At 39.3% G+C, this 24,358-nt stretch overlaps 1 protein-coding gene across 1 annotated transcript in view; it reads right to left on the reverse strand.

Moving 5' to 3' along the window:
* ADAMTS19 (ADAM metallopeptidase with thrombospondin type 1 motif 19) overlaps nt 1–24,358 on the reverse strand; it is a 275,226-nt gene that overhangs the window by 43,328 nt on the left and 207,540 nt on the right. The window contains exons 15-17 of the mRNA XM_089677700.1: nt 16,338–16,458; nt 14,422–14,502; nt 1,179–1,336 (exon numbers count right to left, since the gene is read on the reverse strand). Of these exons, the coding sequence (XP_089533826.1) occupies nt 1,179–1,336; nt 14,422–14,502; nt 16,338–16,458 (360 nt within the window). The remainder of the gene's footprint in view (nt 1–1,178; nt 1,337–14,421; nt 14,503–16,337; nt 16,459–24,358) is intronic.

Raw genomic sequence — 24,358 nt, forward strand, 5'->3', positions numbered from 1 at the left:
TCAGTGAAAAGTCACAACTTCATTAAAGGAGATCTCCAGCCAAAAATACCAATATATGAACTAATAGCTCATTAAAAAATAAGATAAAAATAAGCCCAGAGTGTCCATGATCTGCCCCAGCCTGTGACTGGACAGTGAAAGAAGAAGAAACACAATGATTAGCTCATCTCGCTTTCATTTTGCCCTCTCCTTCTATCTGCAGGTTCCATGTCAGCACATGAACTGATTAGCTCCTTCTGAGGCTGACACTACAGTAGGTCACATTCAGGTACTTATAACTGCTTGTATTTAAAAAAAATAATTTAATGTTGTATTAATGATTAGAATTGAGCCTTAATTGTTTTTTCAGCATCAATTAAAGGTTTCCAAAATGTACTAAACCATCGAAAGCAGAAGTAAAAAAAAAAAAGTTATAGGTAGGGCCCCTTCGTTTACACTTTCCCCCAGCTGACAATTGAATGGGCTGGGCAGGGATGACACACTGGTTTTTAGGATGCCAAAGGCCACTGGCTACCTAACAATCAGAAACCCTAACATATTTAGCAGTAGTAGCAATATGGCTTTTGTGGTCCCCGTACATTTTTTTTACCAGATCCCTCATGCTGTTTTTTTGTGTGGTCCCCACAAAAACTGTACCATGCCTGATGGGTCTGTTATAAATTTTGCAGTTGACCTCACACTATTTTTTAATCAATTCCAATCCCTTTTTTACATTCCCTTGTCGACTGGGAATCCCTGGCTGACAACTGAACACACTTGGTGGGGATGAATCACTGGTTGTCAAGATCATTGTGCTAAACCTTTGAAATCAGAATAAATTCATCCAGAAGTACAAAAAATATATTTATAGGTGGGGTCCCTTTGTATACATTCACCCCCCAGCTGACAGCTGAATGGGCCGGGCAGGGATGAGACACTAATTGTTAGGATGCCAGCAGCCACTGCCTCCCTAACAACCAGGAGACCTGAGCAGGAAGCTATTATGTTTAGCAGAGGTAATAATACAGCTGCTAAAGGTTTTACTTCCTACTGTAGCTGAAGGTTCAGCTTAGCAAACACTCATATAGTCTGTCCATTGCCAAACTTCTGAATAAGCACAAGCCAGTCTGAACAGGCAGCTAATTTCCAGTGCGGAGTCAAGTTGCTGTTTTTTTGATCACATAATTAATTTTGCTCACCAGAAGATGAAGAGGAGATGTTGTAGGACCTTTTGCTGAAATCTTCTCCCAGAGTCCTCGTCTTATGTAGTTAACAGTTGTACCAGCCATGTGAAAGGTTCCAGGTTCTTCAATCTTCCAATCATCATTAATAGACTGTTTGCCAGTATCCCTCAAAGCTGTACAAAATTATACTCATGGTTATAATCAGCCAGGTAACCACCAAGAAATGAAATACAGTGCATAGTGTATGCATGCAAAATCAATGTATAGACATGACTGTACAGTGGCTTTCCAATAATATCATATTTTAAAAAATGTCACTTTAATTTTAATCTGAGGATAGTGGTAGTGTAATCCAGTAATATAAATGTGCTGAGGTCAACATTTCCATCTCCAGTGCTCCTTCCGACTGCATTCTGTATGTGTGAAAAGAGTTTCCATATTGTAATTTAGCTGTATTAGGCACACGTGCTGCCTGCATCTCCCACTAACAGAATGTTTGTTACTAAATGTGTCCTTAAACCTCTCTATTGACAGTCATAGATTGTGGACTGTGTAAGGGATAGACCGGGTGTCGGCAACCCGCGGCTCCAGAGCCGCATGCGGCTCTTTTTCATCTTTGCTGCGGCTCCGGAGCACACTGCCCACCAGGTGGTCGGCAAGCCGCAGATCGCGAGCCACATGCGGCTCTTCTGTGTGCCGGGCGCCCGCTCCCCTCCCTCCTCAAAAATCCGGCCCGCGGAGCGTGGAACATTGGCTGTCAGGATGTAGGTGGGGCAGCCAGGATGTAGGCGGGGCAGAGTGACGAACTCCTCTCTCAGTCCGCCCTGAAGACCAGAACGGCGCGGGAACACAGCGAGAGGAACGCGCGGAGCAAAGGTAAGTGAATTGAGACAATATGGGGGATGAATTACTGTGTGGGGGATGAATTACTGTGTGGGGGATGAATTACTATGTGGGGGATGAATTACTATGTGGGGGATGAATTACTATGTGGGGAATGAATTACTATGTGGGGGATGAATTACTATGTGGGGGATGAATTACTATGGGGAATGAATTACTATATGGGGGATGAATTACTATGGGGGAAGAATTACTATGGGGAATGAATTACTATGTGGGGGATGAATTACTATGGGGGAAGAATTACTATATGGGGGATGAATTACTATGGGGGAAGAATTACTATATGGGGGATGAATTACTATGGGGGAAGAATTACTATATGGGGGATGAATTACTATATGGGGGATGAATTACTATGGGGGATGAATTACTATGGGGGATGAATTACTATGTGGGGGATGAATTACTATGGGGGATGAATTACTATATGGGGGATGAATTACTATATGGGGGATGAATTACTATGGGGGATGAATTACTATATGGGGGATGAATTACTATGGGGGAAGAATTACTATATGGGGGATGAATTACTATATGGGGGATGAATTACTATGGGGGATGAATTACTATGGGGGAAGAATTACTATATGGGGGATGAATTACTATATGGGGGATGAATTACTATGGGGGATGAATTACTATGTGGGGGATGAATTACTATGGGGGATGAATTACTATATGGGGGATGAATTACTATGGGGGATGAATTACTATATGGGGGATGAATTACTATGGGGGATGTATTACTATATGGGGGATGTATTTTCAGTTTTAAAAATGTGGCTGTCAAAATAAATTTCAATCGTGGTTTTGGCGAGATTTGGCTCAGTTGAAAAAAAGGTTGCCCACCACTGACCTAAGGCTATGATTGTGATTATGAAGATACACTGTGGCCCTGATTAACCCTTTGCTTACTGGGCCCTTAAACCCCCTTCATGACCAGAGTGCTTTTTGCAATATATGCAGTGTCGGATTTGTTATAAATGTTGCAATGGTTTTGCGGCTCCCAGTCTTTTTTTTCCCTTCGGAAACGGGTCCAAGTGGCTCTTTATGTCTTAAAGGTTGCAGACCCCTGGGATAGACAGACAACATGTCAATACCATATGAGAGTGGTGGCATAAAAATAGCTATAGCAGCCCACATGACTGCCAATGGACCTGTAGATGGGAAGAGCCCTGTCAGGGAGGTTGTTGAGGCAACTTAAACTTTAAGGTCTGCAGTGTAGAAGAAAGTCCTTAGGTACACATTTTTTTTTTTGCTTTATCTGTTTTGTGTAGCGGTCTTAATGGTATAAATGTATGTCCAACAGAACATCCAAGACTGTAAAAGCATCCACAGTGACTCCTAATTTGAAATAACTATAAAAAATGTAGCGCTACTCACATATAATATATAAATACAAAATACAAAAAATAATATATGCATACACTCATGTGGATAAAAACAAATGACAGACTGTGTAAAATAAATCACAATGGTGAAACAAAATATTCACAAAAAGTGCCACAAAAAAGTGAAATGCCTGTGAAACAATATACCACCATGTGATGTGACACGTAGATACACTACCACAAATAATAGTGTTCTACAACTGGACCAAAACGTGAAGGTGAATATTAGTCCAGTAAAACCAGTGATAAATCACTACCACTGCAAACTCAATATAATATGTATAAACATGCAAAAAACTAGTGCATATAAATATAATATTAAACAAGCACCAAATGTCTACAAGTGCCACAATATATAACAGAGGATATATATACCATTAATAAGGAGCAATAAGTATAAATCTGAATAAGTGCAATAAATATATACATCCATCAAACAGAAAATAAAGTGACAAAAATTGTGCAAATAATGTGCAAACAACACACTAATTGGATCAAACTGAAAAGTCTGATATGTGCTCTAAAGTCCAATACAGTGGATAATACCACTTATTCCAATACGACATTCATGCTGATGTAAGTGACTGTGGGTAACTGCTGGTAAAGAAAATCCAACCGACGGCTAGATTAGCCTCTCACCTCAAAACTTTGACCCGTACGGGTCAGAGCGTATTGTGGGATCACACCCTCAGATCCTTCTAGCATGCAGCCTCTCCACTGGTCTGCTCTCACCGCACACAGATCTCCCTCTCAAGGGGTCAGCACTTAGATAGTGGCTCCTCTCCAGATAGGGTGGGGGTATGTACCAGTATCTCAAACATAAACACAACCTCCCATAGTGTAATATGTTCATTCACAAGAAGATCGAACCAAATATAATAAATGTGCACTCACATAAATCTCCAGTATCTGACAGCTTCAAACCGCATGCTTTTTGGGTTTACTCTGCATGGGTATAGGAATAGGTGTGCCAAGATGGTGTCTACGCCGGCAGTGTGTCACTACGTGCAGGCCTACGTGTTGCGTCACAATAGCATGCGACTTCCTCAGGGTTAATTTGAACTCTTTTAAAAGAACAGTTTATAGAAATTTGTATTGTGGTTATAGACTATGCTGACTGCAATCCTACTACCTCTTGGGGAATTCAACATACTTTACATTAAATACAATGACAGTGTTGTCACAGCTGGCACTGCCTACAAAAAATATTTGTAGTTACATTCAAGTATAAGAGGCCCACTGAATGTGCAGTGAAAAACCATTCAGATGTCGGACGCATGCGTGCAGCTCTCCGCATGCCTAAGGCTCCACCACCTCCCAGAAAACTGATAAGGCTACAGTACACACCCGGACTATACCCTGCTTGCAACCAAGATCAGCTGCCTCCCACACATATCTGCCACTCATGGAGATGGTTCTCTCTGGCACTCACAGTGAAACAGGGACACATTTATTAAAGAAGTTCTGTCCTGGGCTTCCTCATAGATGGCTCTTTGTGCGGGCCACACATCAGCCTCCTGCAGCCTTACTGCAATAATCCAACCTGTCACAGAGCGACTCATAGAGACATAGATTTAAATGATTCTCAATCCATGTTAAAAGAGGGGATCTCACAATCCGACCTATTGAAACAGTCTCAGAGAATAACACACTCAAAACCATCTCAAACCATGGAGGGTCTTTTCCGCAAAATACGTGATTTAGGCCAATACACAGCTGACTTTGAGAGCTAAGCAGACAGTCTACAGACAGCTGTACAGGGGCATGATAATGAACTTGAGGCCCTCAGTGGGAAAATCTTGCTTTTCAGACCAGGGGCGGACTGACAACTCATGGGGCACCCGGGCAATAGGGGATCATGGGGCCCCTGTGTCCTTGTCCAAACTCAAAAAAGCCTATGAAAAAGGTACCAGGGGCATCTCATGGGGCCCCCTACTGACCCCGGGCCCTCGGGCAGTGCCCGAGTTTCCAAATGGTCAGTCCGTCCCTGTTTCAGACCCATCTTAAAGATTTTGGGAACAGATCCAATTTGCGAATCTGCAGTGTCCCGAAGACTGTGCTAGACCTTTAATCCACAGTTAAAGCTCTTTTCTAGGAACTGGCACCTTCTTTTTCTATTGAAAGGCTCGAGATGTAACATGTATACCGAGCTCTCTCACTCCATCAGCCAGATGCCCCTCCCTCAGGGATAAAATAGCTAGGCCACACAACTACAGAATGAAAGATAAAACTACTGTTCACTGCCTGCGGAAAAGACTCACTTACTTTCAAAAGATACACCTACTGGCTGTCCAAAGACTTGGCACCCCTGACTATAACCAAAAGCAAGGCCATGAAACCCCAGATACAAGTGGGGTTTCCCATTTGCTCTCCAATTCTCCCTCCAGGGGTCACATTATATACTTGCTGTACCCCTGAAGAGCTACAAAATACCCTGGAAAACCTCCACCTGCCCTCTGGAGACTCAGCCCTAGAAAGTTTGCACAAACATTGGCCTTTCACTTGCCTCTGAGGTCCAACACAGCTGCATCAAACTGAGGACATTAAGGACCAAAGAAATGTGGATGTTATACCTTACCACCCTCCCTTCAGGCCACTCTGACAGGCTAATACCTGTTGATCTTGTCTGTGGACCATGCCACGACTGTATTCAGCAATCCTGTAGCTAAGTACCAGGAACGACTATCCTCTCTCTATCCTGTGGTCCAGTGCAATGTTTATTCCTCTCTCAACTGGCAATTTAATCTCACCTGGAACCTGTAGCCAAAGAGCCTGGGGATCACACAAGTCCTGTCTGAGAGAGCAGAAAGTTTGGTAAATACTTGCACACTTTTTTGAGTCATTTGGATTGACTAACTGTACTGCTCACTCTCCAAGGGAAATTGCACTTTGCAAGGGAAATTTCCTAGAGCTTAGTGAATGAGGTGAAGCTCTGTTTACTTCCATCATTCAAACATGTGCAAGCAAAAACACTGTCTTTTTCTGGTATGTGATTCAGTATTCTTTGCAAAGTGAAATGTCAGCACAGTCACTAATCTTAGGAGAAAATTCCCATGCAAATTGAACAGTGTTTGGCAACAGAAGTGCAGGTACTTCAGTATTTCTGTTATGACAACCTCACTTTAAAATTTTCTAACAGCCTCTTTAATGACCTCTCACCTCTACCCACCAAGATCTGAATGGTTTTTCCTTGTTTAATATGTTTATTACTTACTCAAATATATAAAGGTACTTGGAACACAGAAGGAGGTGATGATCAAATAGCAAACGGTTCATGTATAATGCCAAAAGGAGTAAAAGTACAAATGATCAAGATAACAGATCAAGTGTTCCAATCACCTCCATGGACACAGGTGTATAAAATCAAGCACCTAGGCATGCAGACTGCTTCTACAAACATTTGTGAAAGAATGGGTCGCTCTCAGCTGCTCAGTGAATTCAAGCGTGGTACTGTGATAGGTTACCACCTGTGCAATAAGTCCATTCGTGAAATTTCCTTGCTACTAAATATTCCATGGTCAACTGTTAGTGGTATTATACCAAAGTGGAAGCAACTGGGAACAACAGCAACTCAGCCAGGAAGTGGTAGGCTATGTAAAATGACATAGTGGGGCCAGCACATGCTGAAGCACACAGTGTGCAGAAGTCAACAACTGTTTGCAAAGTCAATAGCAAAAGACCTCCAAACTTCATGCAGCCGTCAGATTAGCACAGCAACAGTGTGTAGAGAGCTTCATGGAATGGGTTTCCATGGCAAAGCAGCTGCATTCAAGCCTTACATCACCAAGTGCAATTCAAAGTGTTGGATGCAGTGGTGTAAAGCACACTACCACATGACTCTAGAGCAGTGGAGATGTGTTCACTGGAGTGGCGAATCACGCTTCTCTGTCTGGCAATCTGATAGACATGTCTGGGTTTGGCGTTTGCCAGGAGAACGGTACTTGCGTGACTGCATTGTGCCAACTATAAAGTTTGGTAGAGGGGGAATTATGGTGTGGGGTTGTTCTTCAGTGTTTGGGTTTGGCCCTATAATTCCAGTGAAGGGAACTGTTAAGACGTCAGCATACCAAGACATTTTGGACAATTTCATGCTCCCAACTTTGTGGGAACAGTTTGGGGATGGCCCTTTCCTGTTCCAACATGACTGTGCACCAATGCACAAAGCTAAGTCCATAAAGACATGGATGAGCGAGTTTGGGGTGGAGGAACTTGACTGGCCTGCACAGAGTCCTGACCTCAACCCAATAGAACACCTTTACAATGAATTAGAGCAGAGATTGAAAGCCAGACCTTCTCATCAGACATCAATGCCTGAACTCACAAATGCACTTCTGGAAGAATGGTCAAACATTCGCATAGACAACTCCTAAATGTTGTAGACAGCCTTCCCAGAAGAGCTGAAGCTGTTATAGTGTCCCAATACTTTTGGCAAAATAGTGTGTGTATATATATATATATATATACTTTTTTTTCATAACTGGGAATATCTGCTACTGTATCTGCCCTGAGGTGAACCTCTATTGACGTCTATCATCCAATCATGTGAAAGCAAAAGTACTGTTTTTCTTATTTTCTTTGCACATAAATGGGTATTTTTTACAAAATGAAACTTCACCGCATTCACTATACTCCAGGGCTAATCCCCTTACATTTCCCTTGCAAAGGGAACATCCTAATTTCCCTCAGTAAATCAACTCCTTTGTATCAATACACCTGCTCAGCAAAATACTGTAAAGTCATGTTTTCTGCAAAAACATCTTAAGAATCAACGTTAGGAATTGAAGAGGGAACATTGCAGATCAAGTTGAAAGATGGGCATAACTAAATAGGCTACAAATACCAATAGAATGCTCAAATATGCAGAAGTAGTATCTGCATACTTACTCTAATGGTGTACTGAAATTACTGACTGAAGTAGATGAGATTGTTTTTAAAAGTTAAAATGGAAATAAGGAATCCACCATACAGTTTTGCATTTGCATTTATGAATCATCTATATGTTATACATAAAAACACCAAGTGGGACAGAATAAGCACAAATGTACAAATGAAACATTATCCACTACAAATTCTTTTATTTTAAAGTGGATCGGCATCATATATATTATTATTATTATTATTATTATTATTATTATACAGGACTTATATAGGGCCAACAGTTTGTGCAGCATTTTACAATATAAAGGGAGACAGCACAGCTACAGTACAATCAAAACAAAAGGATTAAGAGGGCCCTAATCAAAAGAGCTTACAATCTAATAAGGTGGGGCAAGTGGTACAAAAGGTTATAACTGTGGAGGATGAGCTGATGGAAGTGATAAATGTCTATTTTGAGGCGTGATAGGTTTCCTTGAAGAAATTAGTTTTCAGGGATCACCTAAAGGCAGCCAGAGTAGGAAACAGATGGATAGATTGAGGTTCCAGAGGATGGGAGAGGCTCTGGAGACGAGCATGGGAGGAGAAGATAAGGGATTTTGAGATCTGGAGGTCATGAGAGCAGTGTAGAGAACGGTTTGGGTGATACTTGGAGACAGGATTGGTGATGTAGCTCAGGCCAGAGTTGTGGATGGCTTTGTATGTTGTTTTTAGTATTCTGAATTTAATTAGCTGGGCAATTGGATGACAAGGCAGGGATTGTAAGAGAGGGGTAGTAGACACTGAGCGGTTGGTAAGGTAGATGTACCTGGCATCAGCATTCATGATATACTGAAGAAGGGATAGTCTATGGAGAGGTAGGCCTATGAGAAGGGAGTTGCAATAGTCACGGCAAGAGATAACAAGGGAGTGAACAAGTAGCTTGGTGGTTTTATTGGTTGAAAAAGGGGAGAATTTTAGAGATGTTACAGAGGTAAAGTCTACAAACTAGCTGTTAAAAGTGATTGGATTTGGGGCTGAGAGATTAGGTCAGAGTCTAGGATTACAACTAGTACCTTGGCTTGAGGTGAGGGACTGATAGTTGTATTATTGATCTTGATGGAAAAGTCATGTAGGAGTGCACGAGGGGAGGGAATGTTATCGCCTTGAATTTAGAGATATTTAGTTTAAGGAAGTAGTGCGACATCCATGCTGATATGTCACTTAGTAGGTTAGTAATGCGAGAGGAGACTGAAGGAGTGAGGTGAGGAGTAGAAAGATAGATTTGGTTGTCATCGGCGTAGAGGTGGTATTTGAAGCCATTGGAGGTTATCAGGTGACCAAAAGAAGAGGTGTAGATAGAGAAGAGAAGGGATCCAATCACATATACTTTTCATGCATATTTAGTAATACTTAGGTGAAACACATTCCGGTAGTTAATACCATTTACAGTTCACAGTATTCATCCTGACAATGCCTGAACCACATGGCTGGTTTGGAGTTGGTACTCTCATGTAAATCCTAGTGCCTGTGCAGTTTATGGCTGTGCTCACAAATGTTTGACACAGATCAACCCACTGCTGCTGCCAATAACCTTTTTGACTTGCTACAAAGTTACAATGCTGCAGTCTGATTGCTGAGAAGGGCAATAAGAAAATGCTTCCTCCTGCCTGCAGCAGTCTGATGACATCATGCTAACCTAGGCAAAGTCATTTGAGAGAAGCTTCAGGACTGTTTTTTGTATAATAAATAATACAGATTATTTTTTTTAAAATAGCACTGTTGCTGTATGTCGTGACATGTCGGGAATTTATACATGCAGACTTGTAAAGTTACTGAAAGACCCACTTTAAATACAGCACACTAATTGTTACTAGATGACTATAAAATTCCTAATATCAAATAACTAACAGTTTACAGTAGAAGACCTTATCTCAGGGGTAATGTAAATACACAAAGCTCTGTATTGTCCAAACATGTGAGCAGTGCTTGATATATGAAACACTTGTGATTTCCTGTGAGCAAGTGCAATTCTCAGCCAGTTGCAGGAACAGCAACCATAACTAATCCTTAATGGGGTTATTATATTCACAAAAGCTATTTAATAAACATCTGTATTTATTTTCCATACATAATATCCGGGATTCTATGCACTGATGTTCGCTAAAGGTCAAGTACTTTTTTGGCTAAAGACAAATACTGTGTTGCCATGTAACATGCAGTTAGGTCTTAAAGCGAAACTATAGGCAAAAAAGCACATTTATTATTAATTTGATATTATCGCTAAAATAATTTGATGTATTTCTCTTTGATACCTCATAGTTACATAGTTAGTCTGGCTGAAAAAAGACAAAAGTCCATCCAGTTCAACCATAAAAAAAAAAAATTAAACCCCTCATTCTTTCTTTATATCAGCCTCTTATAATCTAGTTTGGACTGGAAGGTTAATACAGCTCTACTGGATTCCACAATACTGTCAATCTTACATTAAAGCCTTCTGTTAGGAATAGAGAGTACAGGGATGACCTTATCAGTGTACTGCTGTTTTGTGACTATCCAGTTACAGGCTGGGGCATGAATAAGTTATATTTTTTACCTAAAATTTTAGTGAACATATTCACATAGTACTTTATTTTATCTATGTTTTTTGCTACATGTCTAAAGTCCTGCTTTAAAGTTATAGTTTTTGAACTTAGTTGTATGCTGTACCATTGTGCATTGTATTTGCACTGTGAATTTTTTTTTCAGGTTTGCATATAAATTGCATATTTTGGATGTGATTGTGTCCAAATATTTTAGCCTTATATGGTTGACACTTTTTGGTGACAGCTGTAAGACCATGGGAATAAACATCTCTACTTGATAATATGAGTCTGTTTAAAAAAATACAAAGGGTCTCTAGTTATTTGAAAGATAAGTGAAATTTTAAATTAGGTTGTAACTTAACACAGTCAATCAACTGTATTACTAGAGCTACTCTTGGAAATAGTGAACTTAGACTGGCTATACACTAGTACAATTTTATTCCAAATAACATTTGGTCGATTTTCTAATCATTAGTGGGGTCAGATTGAAGTTCATTTTCCAGTGCAATGACTAGAAAAATGAAAGAGCAGGATGGAAAATATTTTTCCAAGGAACAAATTTCTAACAGTGTATGTGACTTTCATTCAGTAAAGTATATCGGTTCCAAAATTGAAACTTGAAAGCGAATAAAATTCTGACTTGTTTTCTAATGGTATTTGTCAAGCCATCAAATGTGCTGAGAATTTTCTTATGATTGTTCATACGAACGTTCTTTCGAAAATCTACCGGTGAATGGCCAACTGAAATGTCAGGCTTGAACTCTCTAGCCCAAACTGTGAATATTATTAATATTGGTGCACTCTTATTTTGTTTAGATGATATGTAAATGAAAAAATAAACAGCATGGGAATATGGACACCCTGGCTTGGTAATAGAGACAATTTAGAGAGTGGAACAAGTTATGTAATTGTTGCAACAGTGACAAGCACTGGTGACACAATGAGCCTGGATTCACACTGATGCGGTGCGGAATTTGCAGCGGTTTCTGTGTGAATTTCGCACCGCATCACAATTGCACCCTATTAATGCGAACCACTGCGGGTTTGTATGAGTTAACAACACCCCAAAATTACTCTAGGAGAGCTGGACAGGGCAGTAGAAGGTCTTTAACCCATCAGCAGGACTGGTATCTGGTCCTTTGTGCAAGAAGGAACAGGATGAGCACTGTCAGAGCCCTACAAAATGACCTCCAGCAGGCCACTGGTGTGAATATCTCTGACCCAAACTATCAGAAACAGAATTCATGAGGGTGGCCTGAGGGCCCGATGTCCTCTAGTGGGCCCTGTGCTCACTTAGGCACCATAGTGTCCAATTGGCCAGTGAACACCAGAATTGGCAGGTCCACCACTGGCGCCCTGTGCTTTTCACAGATGAGAACAGGTTCACCCTGAGCATATGGGACAGATGTGAAAGGGTCTGGAGAAGCCGTAGAGAATGTTATGTTGCCTGTAACATTGTTCAGCATGACCATTTTGGTGGTGGGTCAGTGATGATTTTGGGAGGTATATCCATAGAGGGACACACAGGCTAGACAATGGCATCCTGACTGCCATTAGGTATCGGGATGAAATCCTTGGACCCATTGTCAGGCCCTACGCTGGTGCAGTGGGTCCTGGGTTCCTCCTGGTGCACAACAATACCTGGCTTCATATGGTGAGAGTATGCAGGCAGTTCCTGGGAGGATTAAGGAATTGATACCATTAAATGGCCCACATGCTTGCCTGACCTAAATTCAATAGAACACCTCTGGGAGATTATGTTTTGGTCCATCCAATGCCACCAGGTTGCACCTCAGACTGTCCAGGAGCTCAGTGATGCCCTGGTCCAGATCTGGGAGGAAATACCCCAGGACACCATCCGTCTTCTCATTAGGAGCATGTCCCAATGTTGTCAGGCATGCATACAAGCGCTTGGGGGCCATACAAACTACCATTTTGGGTTGCTGCAATGAAATTTCAGCAAAATGGACTAGCCTGCTGCATAATATTTTTTGAGCAGTGTATATAGTATTTATTAAAGCTTGTGTGCAATAAAAATTTCCCCTATAAAATTCTGTTTAGGGAACCAAAAGGGCTTGAGACAGTTCTGAGCATTCAGAAGCAAGCAGGGAAATCTGCAAACTGTATATCATGAGAAATATGGATACCCCTTGTGCATGCCTATTTACATACAACAGTAAGAACAACATTTCTTAAACTGTAATTTGCACTGATAAGAATATTAACATTAAGCAGATCTTTGATAAAGGCAGATGACAGAAAAATGTCCAGTGCTTTAGTGCCTTTTGTACTAAAATTAGTTTACATTCAGAATCTGTATGGTTACATAGTTTGCAGCACATCGTGACCACTGCAGCCTCTAGCAGCTAAGTGGGACTGTGCTGGCTGTAAGTGGTCTGATTTTAGACAGTGAAACTCTAACAAGGTTTAAACACAGAAGGGAAAGTGTCTAAGGACTTACTTATTTTGTAAGTGATCCTTATACCATGGATTAAAAAAATTATAAACAAGCAAAGAAAAAACAAAATGAACAATTATCAGAACCCCAAAATTTGGCAGCAGCTGATGGTTTCTTTCTAGTTTGCCCACACTTACTGTATGGCACATATACCAGAGGCGAATCAGTATATAAAGTTAATTTTAATGACTCACTGATGTCACCATACCTTCTAACTTTCTGGGACAAGAAAGAGGGACACTATTTAGTAATATGTATGGAGGGAAAAGATCATGGGCGGACTGACCATTTGCAAACTCGGGCACTGCCCGAGGGCCCGGGGTCAGTAGGGGGCCCCATGAGATGCCCCTGGTACCTTTTTCATAGGCTTTTTTGAGTTTGGGACACAGGGGCCCCATGATCCCCTATTGCCCAGGGGCCCCATGAGTTGTCAGTCCCCCGCTGGAAAAGATATATCCTTGTCTGTTACCCACTGCTGCATGCCAGGAAGAAATTATGCACAAAAGAGGTTAGTTAAACCAAGGGTCTCCAAACTTTTTAAATGAAGGTCCAGTTTACTGTCCTTCAGACTTTAGGGGGACCGGATTGTGCCTAGTTGGTAAACAATGCACCATCTTTGATATTAGAGGAGACATAGTGCCCCATCATCAGTGTCAGTGGCAGGAATTATGCCCCATTGTTGGTGTCAGTGGCAAGAATAATGCCTAAAGGGCCAAGCAAAGGCAGGCAAAGGGTCACATCTGGATCCTGGTCACAGTTTGGAGACCACTGAGTTAAACCCACAGGTTCTTTTTTTCACCACTATCTTTTCTCTATGAAGAATTTTCAAAATAACATTTGCAATAATTTAGAGGTTGGATAACCTTTTTAGTGTAGTATACCATTTTGGGTAGTTTGATAGTACATTTTTAACAGAGGTCTATACATTAGACCAAAGAGGGGCTACTGTAGAAGAACAGGGACAGAGAAATTTGGTTTCTCCACATGAAGAATTATTTGGGCATAAAAAGTCAGATTAAGATAACAGACCTTTTGTATCCTTTTTTAATCTTGATTCTCACCTAGATAACTATGAGTTGGTGTCTCCTCCACTACTTTAATTCGTCTTGCACCTGCTGGTATCACCAGGGCCTCCACATATCCTGCAAAGGAGAAAGAATATTTTACCATCATCATATTACACACTACTGTACTTGCAGAGTTTGTTACAGAATGGAAATATTTAGGTTGACTAGGTTTACATGTAAGGTAAAAAGCATGTTTCTATTTAACATATAAAAATAGAAAAGTAAAATAAACCTTACAACAAGGATAAAATACTTTCAGATCTTTACACACTGAGGTTTAGAACAAGATCTGAAGTGCTGTTGAAATCATGTAAACATTTCACCCACCATTTAAAGTGGAAAATGTATACAGTATTTCATATTTCATCACTGAATCACTATATGGGCCTAGCACAATTAAAATTTAATGTAAAACAGCCTAAAAACCAGACTCTATACCCCTTAGAAAAAAGAAATTAAAGCACTTCACCTAACGTCAGATAGTATTATCACAATCATGATGTAAGCTCTGTTACAAACCTCATATTCAGGGGCATGATATCAGCACTAAAAGTGAGGGGAAAGCCAAAACTTTGAGATGTCACCAGAACATGGATAGCAGGAAATTTTCCAAAGTGGCACTTCATATGACAACAGTTTATAAGGAATTAATCTTCAAAAAGTGAAGTGAATGGAAATCTCTTGAATGGAATGCCGATGGCAAAAAAAATCCTGACAGGGGTATTAACTATTCACTATTTTATGCATAACATAGTTATACTTTTAGACTCCATGAACACTGGGCTTTAAAAAATGCCAGTTCCCTTGGCAGAGAAAGAAAACACTCATATAGAGCGTTGTTGTACAATGTTTAGGCACGTTTAAGAGGGTTTAGCGTTTTTCTGCCAGAAAACTCCAATCAAAAACACTGAGCTTAAACAATGCCTCTAATGTCCTAATCTGCATGGACACATAGGATAGCGCTGAGTTGCTTCTACAGGCTTCTGTAGCAGCAGAGTTTTTTAAGTCAGTCTGCATGGAGCCTAAATGTTATTATTATTATACAGGATTTATATAGCGCCAACAATTTGCACAGCGCTTTACAATATAAGGGAGACAGTACAATTACAATACATTTCAGTACAGAAGGAATATGAGGGTCCTGCTCGTGGAGCTTACAATCCAAAGGTATAAAAGATTGCACCTGTGTAGCATATACTCTTTTTTTTTATTAACTGTTAGTGCAGCTGCATTGTTTCCTGACTTCTGAAATATTGAACAAATGTATTGATTCTCCAACACCATCTTTCCCACATTACCACAGATTAAAGCTGGCCACAGACAACAAACTTTTTCTGGTTCTTCAGGGATTGGCCAAATTCCAATCAGTATGTGGTGATGCCTGTTCGACAGAAGTCAATTGTTGATTTACTTTTGTCAATCAAACAATATACAAAATTTTCAGTGCTGCTGATCGGTCTATCATGACATCATAAGTCCCACAATGTCTGAGTAGAGGGAATGCCTCCATTCACCTTGTTCATGTGCATGTAAAAATATGTTTTTTTTCTGTTTAATGACTTTTCTGTGGCCAGCTAAAGAGTAATGGCAGTATGCAAGACTTGAACAATTATATATTATAACACTTCAAAAATGCACTAACCCTCGGAAGAACCAAGTTCTCTGGCATTCTCTTCTAAGCTACTCCTTCACTTTAAAGATTTCTAATATGTGTACTTTAAAATAATATACAGTATATTACTTCAAGCAGCTGTCTGCAAAGTGTATTAGCTGGTACTAACTAATCAAGGTTACTATTCTTTGCGCATCATGCTTTCTTGATTTGCTGCTTTATTAAAGTGACACCACCTGTAATGTACTGGCTGTGATAATCAAGACATGAAAAATCCAATACTAATTAAATCCATCACCTGCTCCTCTTGTGTGATTGAAGTCTCCTTTAATAACGCGGCATGATTTTCCATTTCCATTGCATACACCACAATGATCTTCCCTGGATAAAGAGCCCAATATTCCATCACAGCCAACTTTCTTTTTAAAAAGAACAGATAATACAAAAGCCTAGATTATAATATGGACTGCAACGTGTAACAACAAAAAGAAAAAAAATACTTTTCAGACTGATAATCCATTTTCTGTTCACACCGCTGTGCTCAAAACTTTTCATACCCTGGCAGAAATTGTGACATTTTGGCATTGATTTTGAAAATATGCTTGATCATACCAAAACACTGTCTTTTATTTAAAGATAATGATCATATGAGTCTATTTATTATTACATAGTTGGTTGGCTCCTTTTTAAATCATAATGATAACAAAAATCACCCAAATGGCCATGATCAAAATTTCACATGCCCTGGAATGTGTGATATTGGTATAGACATGCAAGGTGACACACACAGGTTAAAATGGCAATTAAAGGCAATTTCCCACATCTGTGGCATTTTAAACTGCAATTAGTGTCTGTATATAAATAGTTAATGAGTTTGTTAGCTCTCACGTGGATGCACTGAGAAGGCTGGATACTGACCAATAGAGAACAGAAAAGAACTGTCAAAGGACCTGCATAACAAGGTAATGAAACTTTATAACGATGGAAAAAGATATAAAAAGATATCAAAAGCTTTTAAAAAGCCAGTCAGTGCTGTTCAATCACTTACTAGGAAGTGGAAAATTCTGTGATCTCTTGATGCCAATCCAAGGTCCGGTAGACCAAAAAAGATTGCAGCCACAATGGCTGAAAGGATTGTTCAGGATGTGAAAAAAAAAACCCACAGGCAACCTCAGGAGAAATACATGCTGCTTTGGAAAAAGATGGTGTAGTTGTTTTTAATAAGAATTAAACTATGGTACTTGAACAAAAATGAGCTGCATGGCCGAGTTGGTCATTTGGGTGATTTCTGTTATCATGGTTTAAAAAGGTATCCAAATAACTATGTGATAGTAAATTACTTCATAAGAACACTATCCTTAAATAAAATACTTTTTTTGACATGATTAGTCATATTTTCAATGTCATTGCCAGAATTTAATGATTTCTGCCAGGGTATGCAAACTTGTCAGCACAACTGTACATTAAAACAATCACTTGTTAAGCAAAACTTCATACTTCTAACATTTCTGTCTGTGAAATAGGTCATAAATCTTATTTCTTAGAGGTATTTACCTATCACTCTACTTTTCAAGTTCTCCATTTTTTTGTGTTCTTCAGTATTAACAAATGAATAAACTTACCATATTCATATCTACTAGTCATGCATACTATTTGCCCACAGCTGCCTCAATAGAGAAAGAGAAGTCTTTTCAAGGCAACTAGTATAATTTAAAACTGTGCTTGCCTATGGTCCTCAGGGTCAGTCCACCTAAAAGTAGCATTTTATTTACAGGTGGAGCATAGTAGACCAATACCACCATGTCTTTTTATATGTCTTGGATACTCCCAACAGTATGGTCATCTGGCAATAATTCCTTTGTATGTTAAAGATCCTCTAGTAGGACTTTCCACACAAAGAAATATATTTAAAAACCAATAGACAGAGTGGGAACCCCTCATAATGACTACAGTAAGTATGCAAACCCAAAAAAGTAACCAAGAGATATAAAAAATTTCAACTCCCTAGCATCTACCAAAAACTGAAATATTACTTTAGGTTTTATTGACCCCAGAGATAACCCAAGAGATAATTAGTGTTACTATGTTTCACAGTTACTATTAACTAATTCATGATACTGTCTCCTTAAAATTTAGCAGCTCTGTTCTAAAATATTGTAGAGGACGATATACTGGACATTAAGCATACTAACTCTGTTCTGGGTACAGAAGGGTTTGCAATTGTTATGTTTAGACATGAAAATACAGCTCTGGGAAGAACCCTTGCATTAAAAAGTAACCTACATTTAAGTTCTGGACAGGAATTGTACGGACATTTTACAATCAGTGTAAAGGCAACTTAAAACTTTCTGGACACACCTTGTACATAAATCATAAATACCCTTTTTCTCTTTATTTTATAATTCATTGTGTGATCACTGTTCACAGCTGCATAAGGGGCTTAGAAGCTTAGAAAGGGGGCATAGCAACAGCAGTCTGGCCACAGCAAAGGCACAGTCTTGTATAATAAATAGACAGAAATACATTGTGATAAGCTGTGCAGGGGGCGTCTCAGAAAAGGCAGTGACACAGCAATACACTGATCTTCCCAAGCAGAGGGAGAGCAGTGCACCGATCTTCCCAGTGACAAGCTGGGTTGGGGAAGGGGGGGGCGTGTCAGCATAAGTCTGTCCACAGAAGTACCGGCATGCAGCTCCCAAGTAGAATGTAAAGAAGCAAACTGACCATGCTGGGATGAATGTGCTTCCATGCCGCGCATGGTCAGTTTGAAGTAGGAAAGCAGGGGGGACCAGCAGGATCACCAGGCATTTCACACAGAGAAAGCAATGTAAACAGAACAGGATTCTTCTTCATACAAGTACATGGTAACACAGACACCTATGAGAAATATAAAATGGTAGGGTAACGTACAATTTAAGCTGGCCATACACGTGACTTTTAGATTTTTGGTTCAATTTTCATTCTAACATTTGTAGAAAACCCATTCATCAGAACATTCTTTCTTGCAACCATTGAGTCACTTCATTTCATTTGAAAGACACTAGATTTGAATTCAAACCTGCTATTTCAATTGAATGCTAGACATATAAAACAGGTTTCATTACAACAGATTTCACAGTTAGAATTTTGCTTGTTCAAAAACATTTCCACCCCATTCCTTTGGAGTTTCTCATCACTACAATCAAAAATGAATGTCAATTTGACCCTACTAACCATTATAAAATCTAATTATTGTCTCAAAATGTAAAGTATTTTAAAAAAAGTTCTACTGTTGTATGGCCAGCTTTACCAAAACTGTATAATATGAGAACAAACCATCCATTCCAATTGCTTCAAATTGGGTAGGCTCTTCGCTACATTGATAACGTAAGAGCTAAAGGTGATTGCATAGTCAGCTTTAGTGTCAGTAGTACTTCAATGGCCTGATTTGTTGAGAGACAATGTTTTCTATTTTATTTAAACTGATCAACTATTTAGTTTTAAAGTTGCCATTATCAGAATTATTTATAAAGTAGCACACTGAATAGTTCATAATATGTTGTTGTCCTGAGCTTCTGTTGTTGTAGCACAGGTAGGCAGGAGAATGAGAGTCAGTTAGTTAGTGAAGAAGGAGGAGAGCAGGGCATGGATCCAGAAAGTGGTTGGACAGGGGTAGCTAAGGGTGAGGCTCCAGTCTTCAACTTTCAAACCAAAGTAACTCATTGCTTGTGTCTGTGTATATTGAGGCCTATGCAAGTGTGATAAGAATATTTTAGTGTCTACCAAGGCACTTGCTAATGTGAATGGACAATTATTAAAAGACAGATGGCTTTGCCTTTCATAGCAACATTCAGCAATTTATTATTAAATATGTTTGAGGGTTTTATACTGATTACTTGCCAGATGATTTGCTCACCTGCTCAAATTATCCTAACAAAAATTGTAAATTGACATTTGGAGTTAGAGGGTAAAAACACATTAAAATCACATTCTTGTTGTTTCACTGGCATAGTATGAGCCATACAGTATAAGCAAAGTTGCAAAAAGCATGATTGATTTCTAATCAAGTCATAAATGCTCCATCTTACATCTCCTACGTCTATTACTTTGGGAACAAAGACGATCACAGAAAAATATTTACTCTTTTTAAGTCTGAATTTACAAAAGGGCATGAAGCCAATACTGATTCAAGATTCCTGGAAGAGTTTTTCAATAAAACCAAGACATTCTACACTAAAACTATTTTCTTGTATCTAATTTAATCTCTGTTTTTCACCTGCGCTATGCTGGCAATGATTGTACTCTATAACTTCTGTACATATGTTTGTGATCCTACTTTGCACATAAATATATTGTTCTTTGACCTATCAGACATTTGAAACAATGCCTAAAATGTAATGTTATACATCTTACCCAGGTTTAAGAGAAGGTGGATCCATGAAATATAATAAATGTTCTCTACAGAATAGTCAAGCCTGGAAATGGGAACAATCAGATCTGTATTGTGTTAACAAACTATACCTTGCAACATAACCCAGTCGTTAGACACATTTATCATGTCTACTAATGTACATTTTATGGATGCACAGGATACTTTACCTGCCTGCTGTATTTGCAGTTCCACCCCAAAATCTTTAATTAATTTTTGTTGTCATGTGCTATAAACTAATTTTTGTATACTGTATCCCCTAAGAGTTTACAAAGCATCTGCACTTCAAGTATACCTGAACTCAAAATGTAGATTTGCTATCTTACACAGAACATCTAGAAATGTTGATTGTGCCTAATTGGTACTCTTAAAAAATTAACTTTTGTCTTAATTTCATCCTAAAAAATAGCAGAGCACCTCTGTTCCTACAGCCTCATCATAGCTGTATGTCTGCAGTGAGAAATCATCTAAGGCACTGCACCTCTGGCTGCTAGTCTCATTGTACCTTGCAGTTCAACAATCTCCCTGCTTCTTTTTCATTCATTCTCTGGATCTGTGCTTTCTACGCTGCTTCTTGATCATTCTCCCACCAGTCATCAGCAAAGCCCACAGAGAGACAGCACAGAACAAGGACATATAAGTAAGGGTAAAATATGAGCTGCACGGAGCCCACAAGCAGTATTGGTCCTTTGCAGATCTTATGTTTGTCTTTTTGGGGCACAACTTGCACAGTTCAGATTCTGTTATCTGAGCTGTTGTTGGACACATTGAAGTTGATTTACTAAAGGCAAATAGACTGTGCACTTTGTGAGGTGCAGTAGCACTCTGCAAGTGCAGTTGCTCCAGAGATTAGTAAATGAAGTAAAGCTTAACTTTGCAAAGAATACCCAACCACGTGCAAGGAAAATAAAATAAAAAAGCATTTTTGTTTGCACATGATTGGATGATGGAAGTCAGGAGAGCTTCTGCTTATCTAGTAAACTCTGGAGCAACTGCTCTTGCAGAGTGCAACTGCACTTTGCAAAGTGCACAATCTATTTGACTTTAAAAAAATCAACCTCATTATGTTTCCTCATGCAGCTTCTCAGTTGTGAAATTTGAAATACACACTTTTTAAAGTAGTATGTCCTAACAGTGATTCTTTACATAAAAATTGTCTGTTCTAACTTTTTACCTCTAAACTTCAGGCCTATAAAATGTGCTCTGAAATATGAACAGATAATTCATCAAACATTTTTTTTCCTTTGTTCCAGGAAGACCGTAATGCAATTTTTTAATTAACAGATGAAGCTTACCTACTCTCTCCCTCTCAGATTGCCTTTCCTTGTTGAAAACTATTTATATTCTGTGCAGAAAGTCGGTATGATTTCCAGAATATGTGTTAGAAAAATAACAATTTAATTGATTACCGCTGGTTTGAATATAACATCTATCTGCGTCCCAAATTGCCTTCTCTTAAAAAAGAGTGCAGTATGTGCATCAAACCTGTGAAAGTTATCTAGTGTTTTATTTGCTGGCTGAAATAAACTGACTCTCGGACTCCATATTTCCCTAATGTCATAAAGGATTAGATTACGTTCTAAAAATGTGTACAAATTCCATTATCAGTGTGCACCTAAATACAGTTTCCCTTACCATTTCAGGCTCAAATAAGCGAACTCTCTGTCTCCAAATTGCATCTCATTAAAGCGGAACTTCACTGCACTTGAGCACCACAAAGCAAAAATTCTATTTCATTCATTTTTAATTTTAAAGCAAACTCCCCCATCCATCCATGTCTCCATGCTTTATTTTGCTGAGAAACCACTTTGAAAAATACCCCCTAGCATTTCTAGAAGTGGCCACCTTGAGTAAGGGGGGATGAATCATGTAGCATTGACTTCTGGGAATTCATCTGCCCTTAGTTCAGGCATGCAAGCAAGAAGGTGTGCCTAGCTGAAAAAACTCCTCCCCTCCTCCCCTCTAGAAGAAGCCTGGGATGTACTGTATGACAAGTGTATGGTAACTGAAGAAACAAAAAAATTGTTTAAAACAAGTAAATATGCTATACTTTCCCATCTATTTACTAACGCTGGCAGAATAAGGATTACAAATAGTTAATGTTGATTGAAAGAGTTAAATTCCACTTTAATAAGCATGCAATTCTTTGTCTGAGAGATTTTCTGTCTATTATTATGCCTGCTTTGTCTCTCAGAATTAGTGGCTTCTCCAAAAAGGGTGTAAAAACTGTGCTGAAAAGTACTTTTTCAGTCTATTGCATGGAAAAAAAATAACTTGAGGTACATGCTCAATTGGCCAGAAATTGTGATCTGTCTAGACAGGTTTTTTACTTGTCGTGCAATTCTGCATGCTATTTCCATTGTCAGTGTCCAAAGAAAAATACTATTTTTTTTTCTATGGATGCTAAATGCCTGTTCAATTACTCATAAATTATGGCCTGTCCATACAGGCATAATAACTGTGCTGCCCAACTGTCACATTTTAACCATTTTTAGCCATCAAAAGAAGACACAGATTTTAGATGTCAAGGTACAAACAGATTTATCTCTCTTCTTCAAAAAATTGTGGCCTATCCAAAAAAGATTTAAAAGGTGTCCTTCAAAACGGTTTCAAACTAGCGTTTCCAAAATAGCTCTACATGTGTTTTTTTTAACATGTAATCTGCATGCTTTCTTCCTCTGAAATAGTGGCAGAGCAAGAAGTCTGCATTCAATTTTAACAGTTGTTTAGGTCTACAGTCTGAGAAAAAAGACATTGTGATTTGTTTATCTCAGATCAGGTCTGTTGGATCCTCCTCTAATATAGAATCTTAACAAATAAGGAATACTTATTGTTCAGTTAATCAGTTCAGTTTTGGTTATTATTGGCTTGCTGTGCGTCCATAAATATTTCTGGCCTTTGAATGTGACATAATAAACAGAAATATTTTTGTTGAAATAAAATATGCCTCATAACTTCCTATGACATAGCGAGCAAGCATACCCTAATGGGTAGTGAATCTCTACAGTGTTTAGGGCCTGACGTGTTAGGAATATCATACCCTAATTGTTTTTTCTTTGAAAAGCATGACTCAGCTCTCCCTCTTACATTGCTGTCTTGGAGCCCAATCAAATTGATTTGACTCTGAACATGGTATTGTGATTTTTTTTTAACATAATAACTGTCTCACCTCTGCAATGTGGGTTTGTGCTTTGGGGGGCATTATGATGCACTCTGGGTTGACACAGTATCAAACAGTATCATTATTAGTAGCCAGCATGGATATGTCATTCTTGCCAGACCAACCTGTTTACATCCTTTGAGGAGGTGAGCTGGTATTTGTATAGAGGAAGGCCTATGGATGTCAAGTATGTCATGTATATGGATTTTGCCAAAGTATTTGATACAGTACCCTATAAGCTCAAAATTTTAAAATTGAGGTCTGTTGGCATTGACGATAGTGTATGCATCTAGATAGAAAACTAATTACAGGAGTATGTCTGGAGGGTGGTGATAAATAGTATATGTTTTTGAATGGTCTGGAACTGTAAGTGGGATACCCCATGTCTCAGTCCTTGGATCAGTTCTGTTCATAAATGATATTGAGATTAGATTAGCTGACCATTAGCATATATCCAGGGGCGGACTGACAACTCATGGGGCCCCCGGGCAATAGGGGATCATGGGGCCCCTGTGTCCTTGCCCAAACTCAAAAAAGCCTATGAAAAAGGTACCAGGGGCATCTCATGGGGCCCCCTACTGACCCCGGGCCCTCGGGTTGTGCCCGAGTTTCCAAATGGTCAGTCCGCCCCTGCATACATTTAAAAGTGTATCTACTCAAGAGATAAGACTATAATTCTATCATTTTACAATACTCAGGTTCAGCCACATCTTGAGTATGTCATTCAGTGCTGGTCACCAGTTCTCAGTAA

Source organism: Staurois parvus, unplaced genomic scaffold (genome assembly GCF_062004578.1).
Source record: "Staurois parvus isolate SC_StPar_1 unplaced genomic scaffold, SC_StPar_1.0 ptg000014l, whole genome shotgun sequence".
NCBI lineage: Eukaryota > Metazoa > Chordata > Amphibia > Anura > Ranidae > Staurois > Staurois parvus.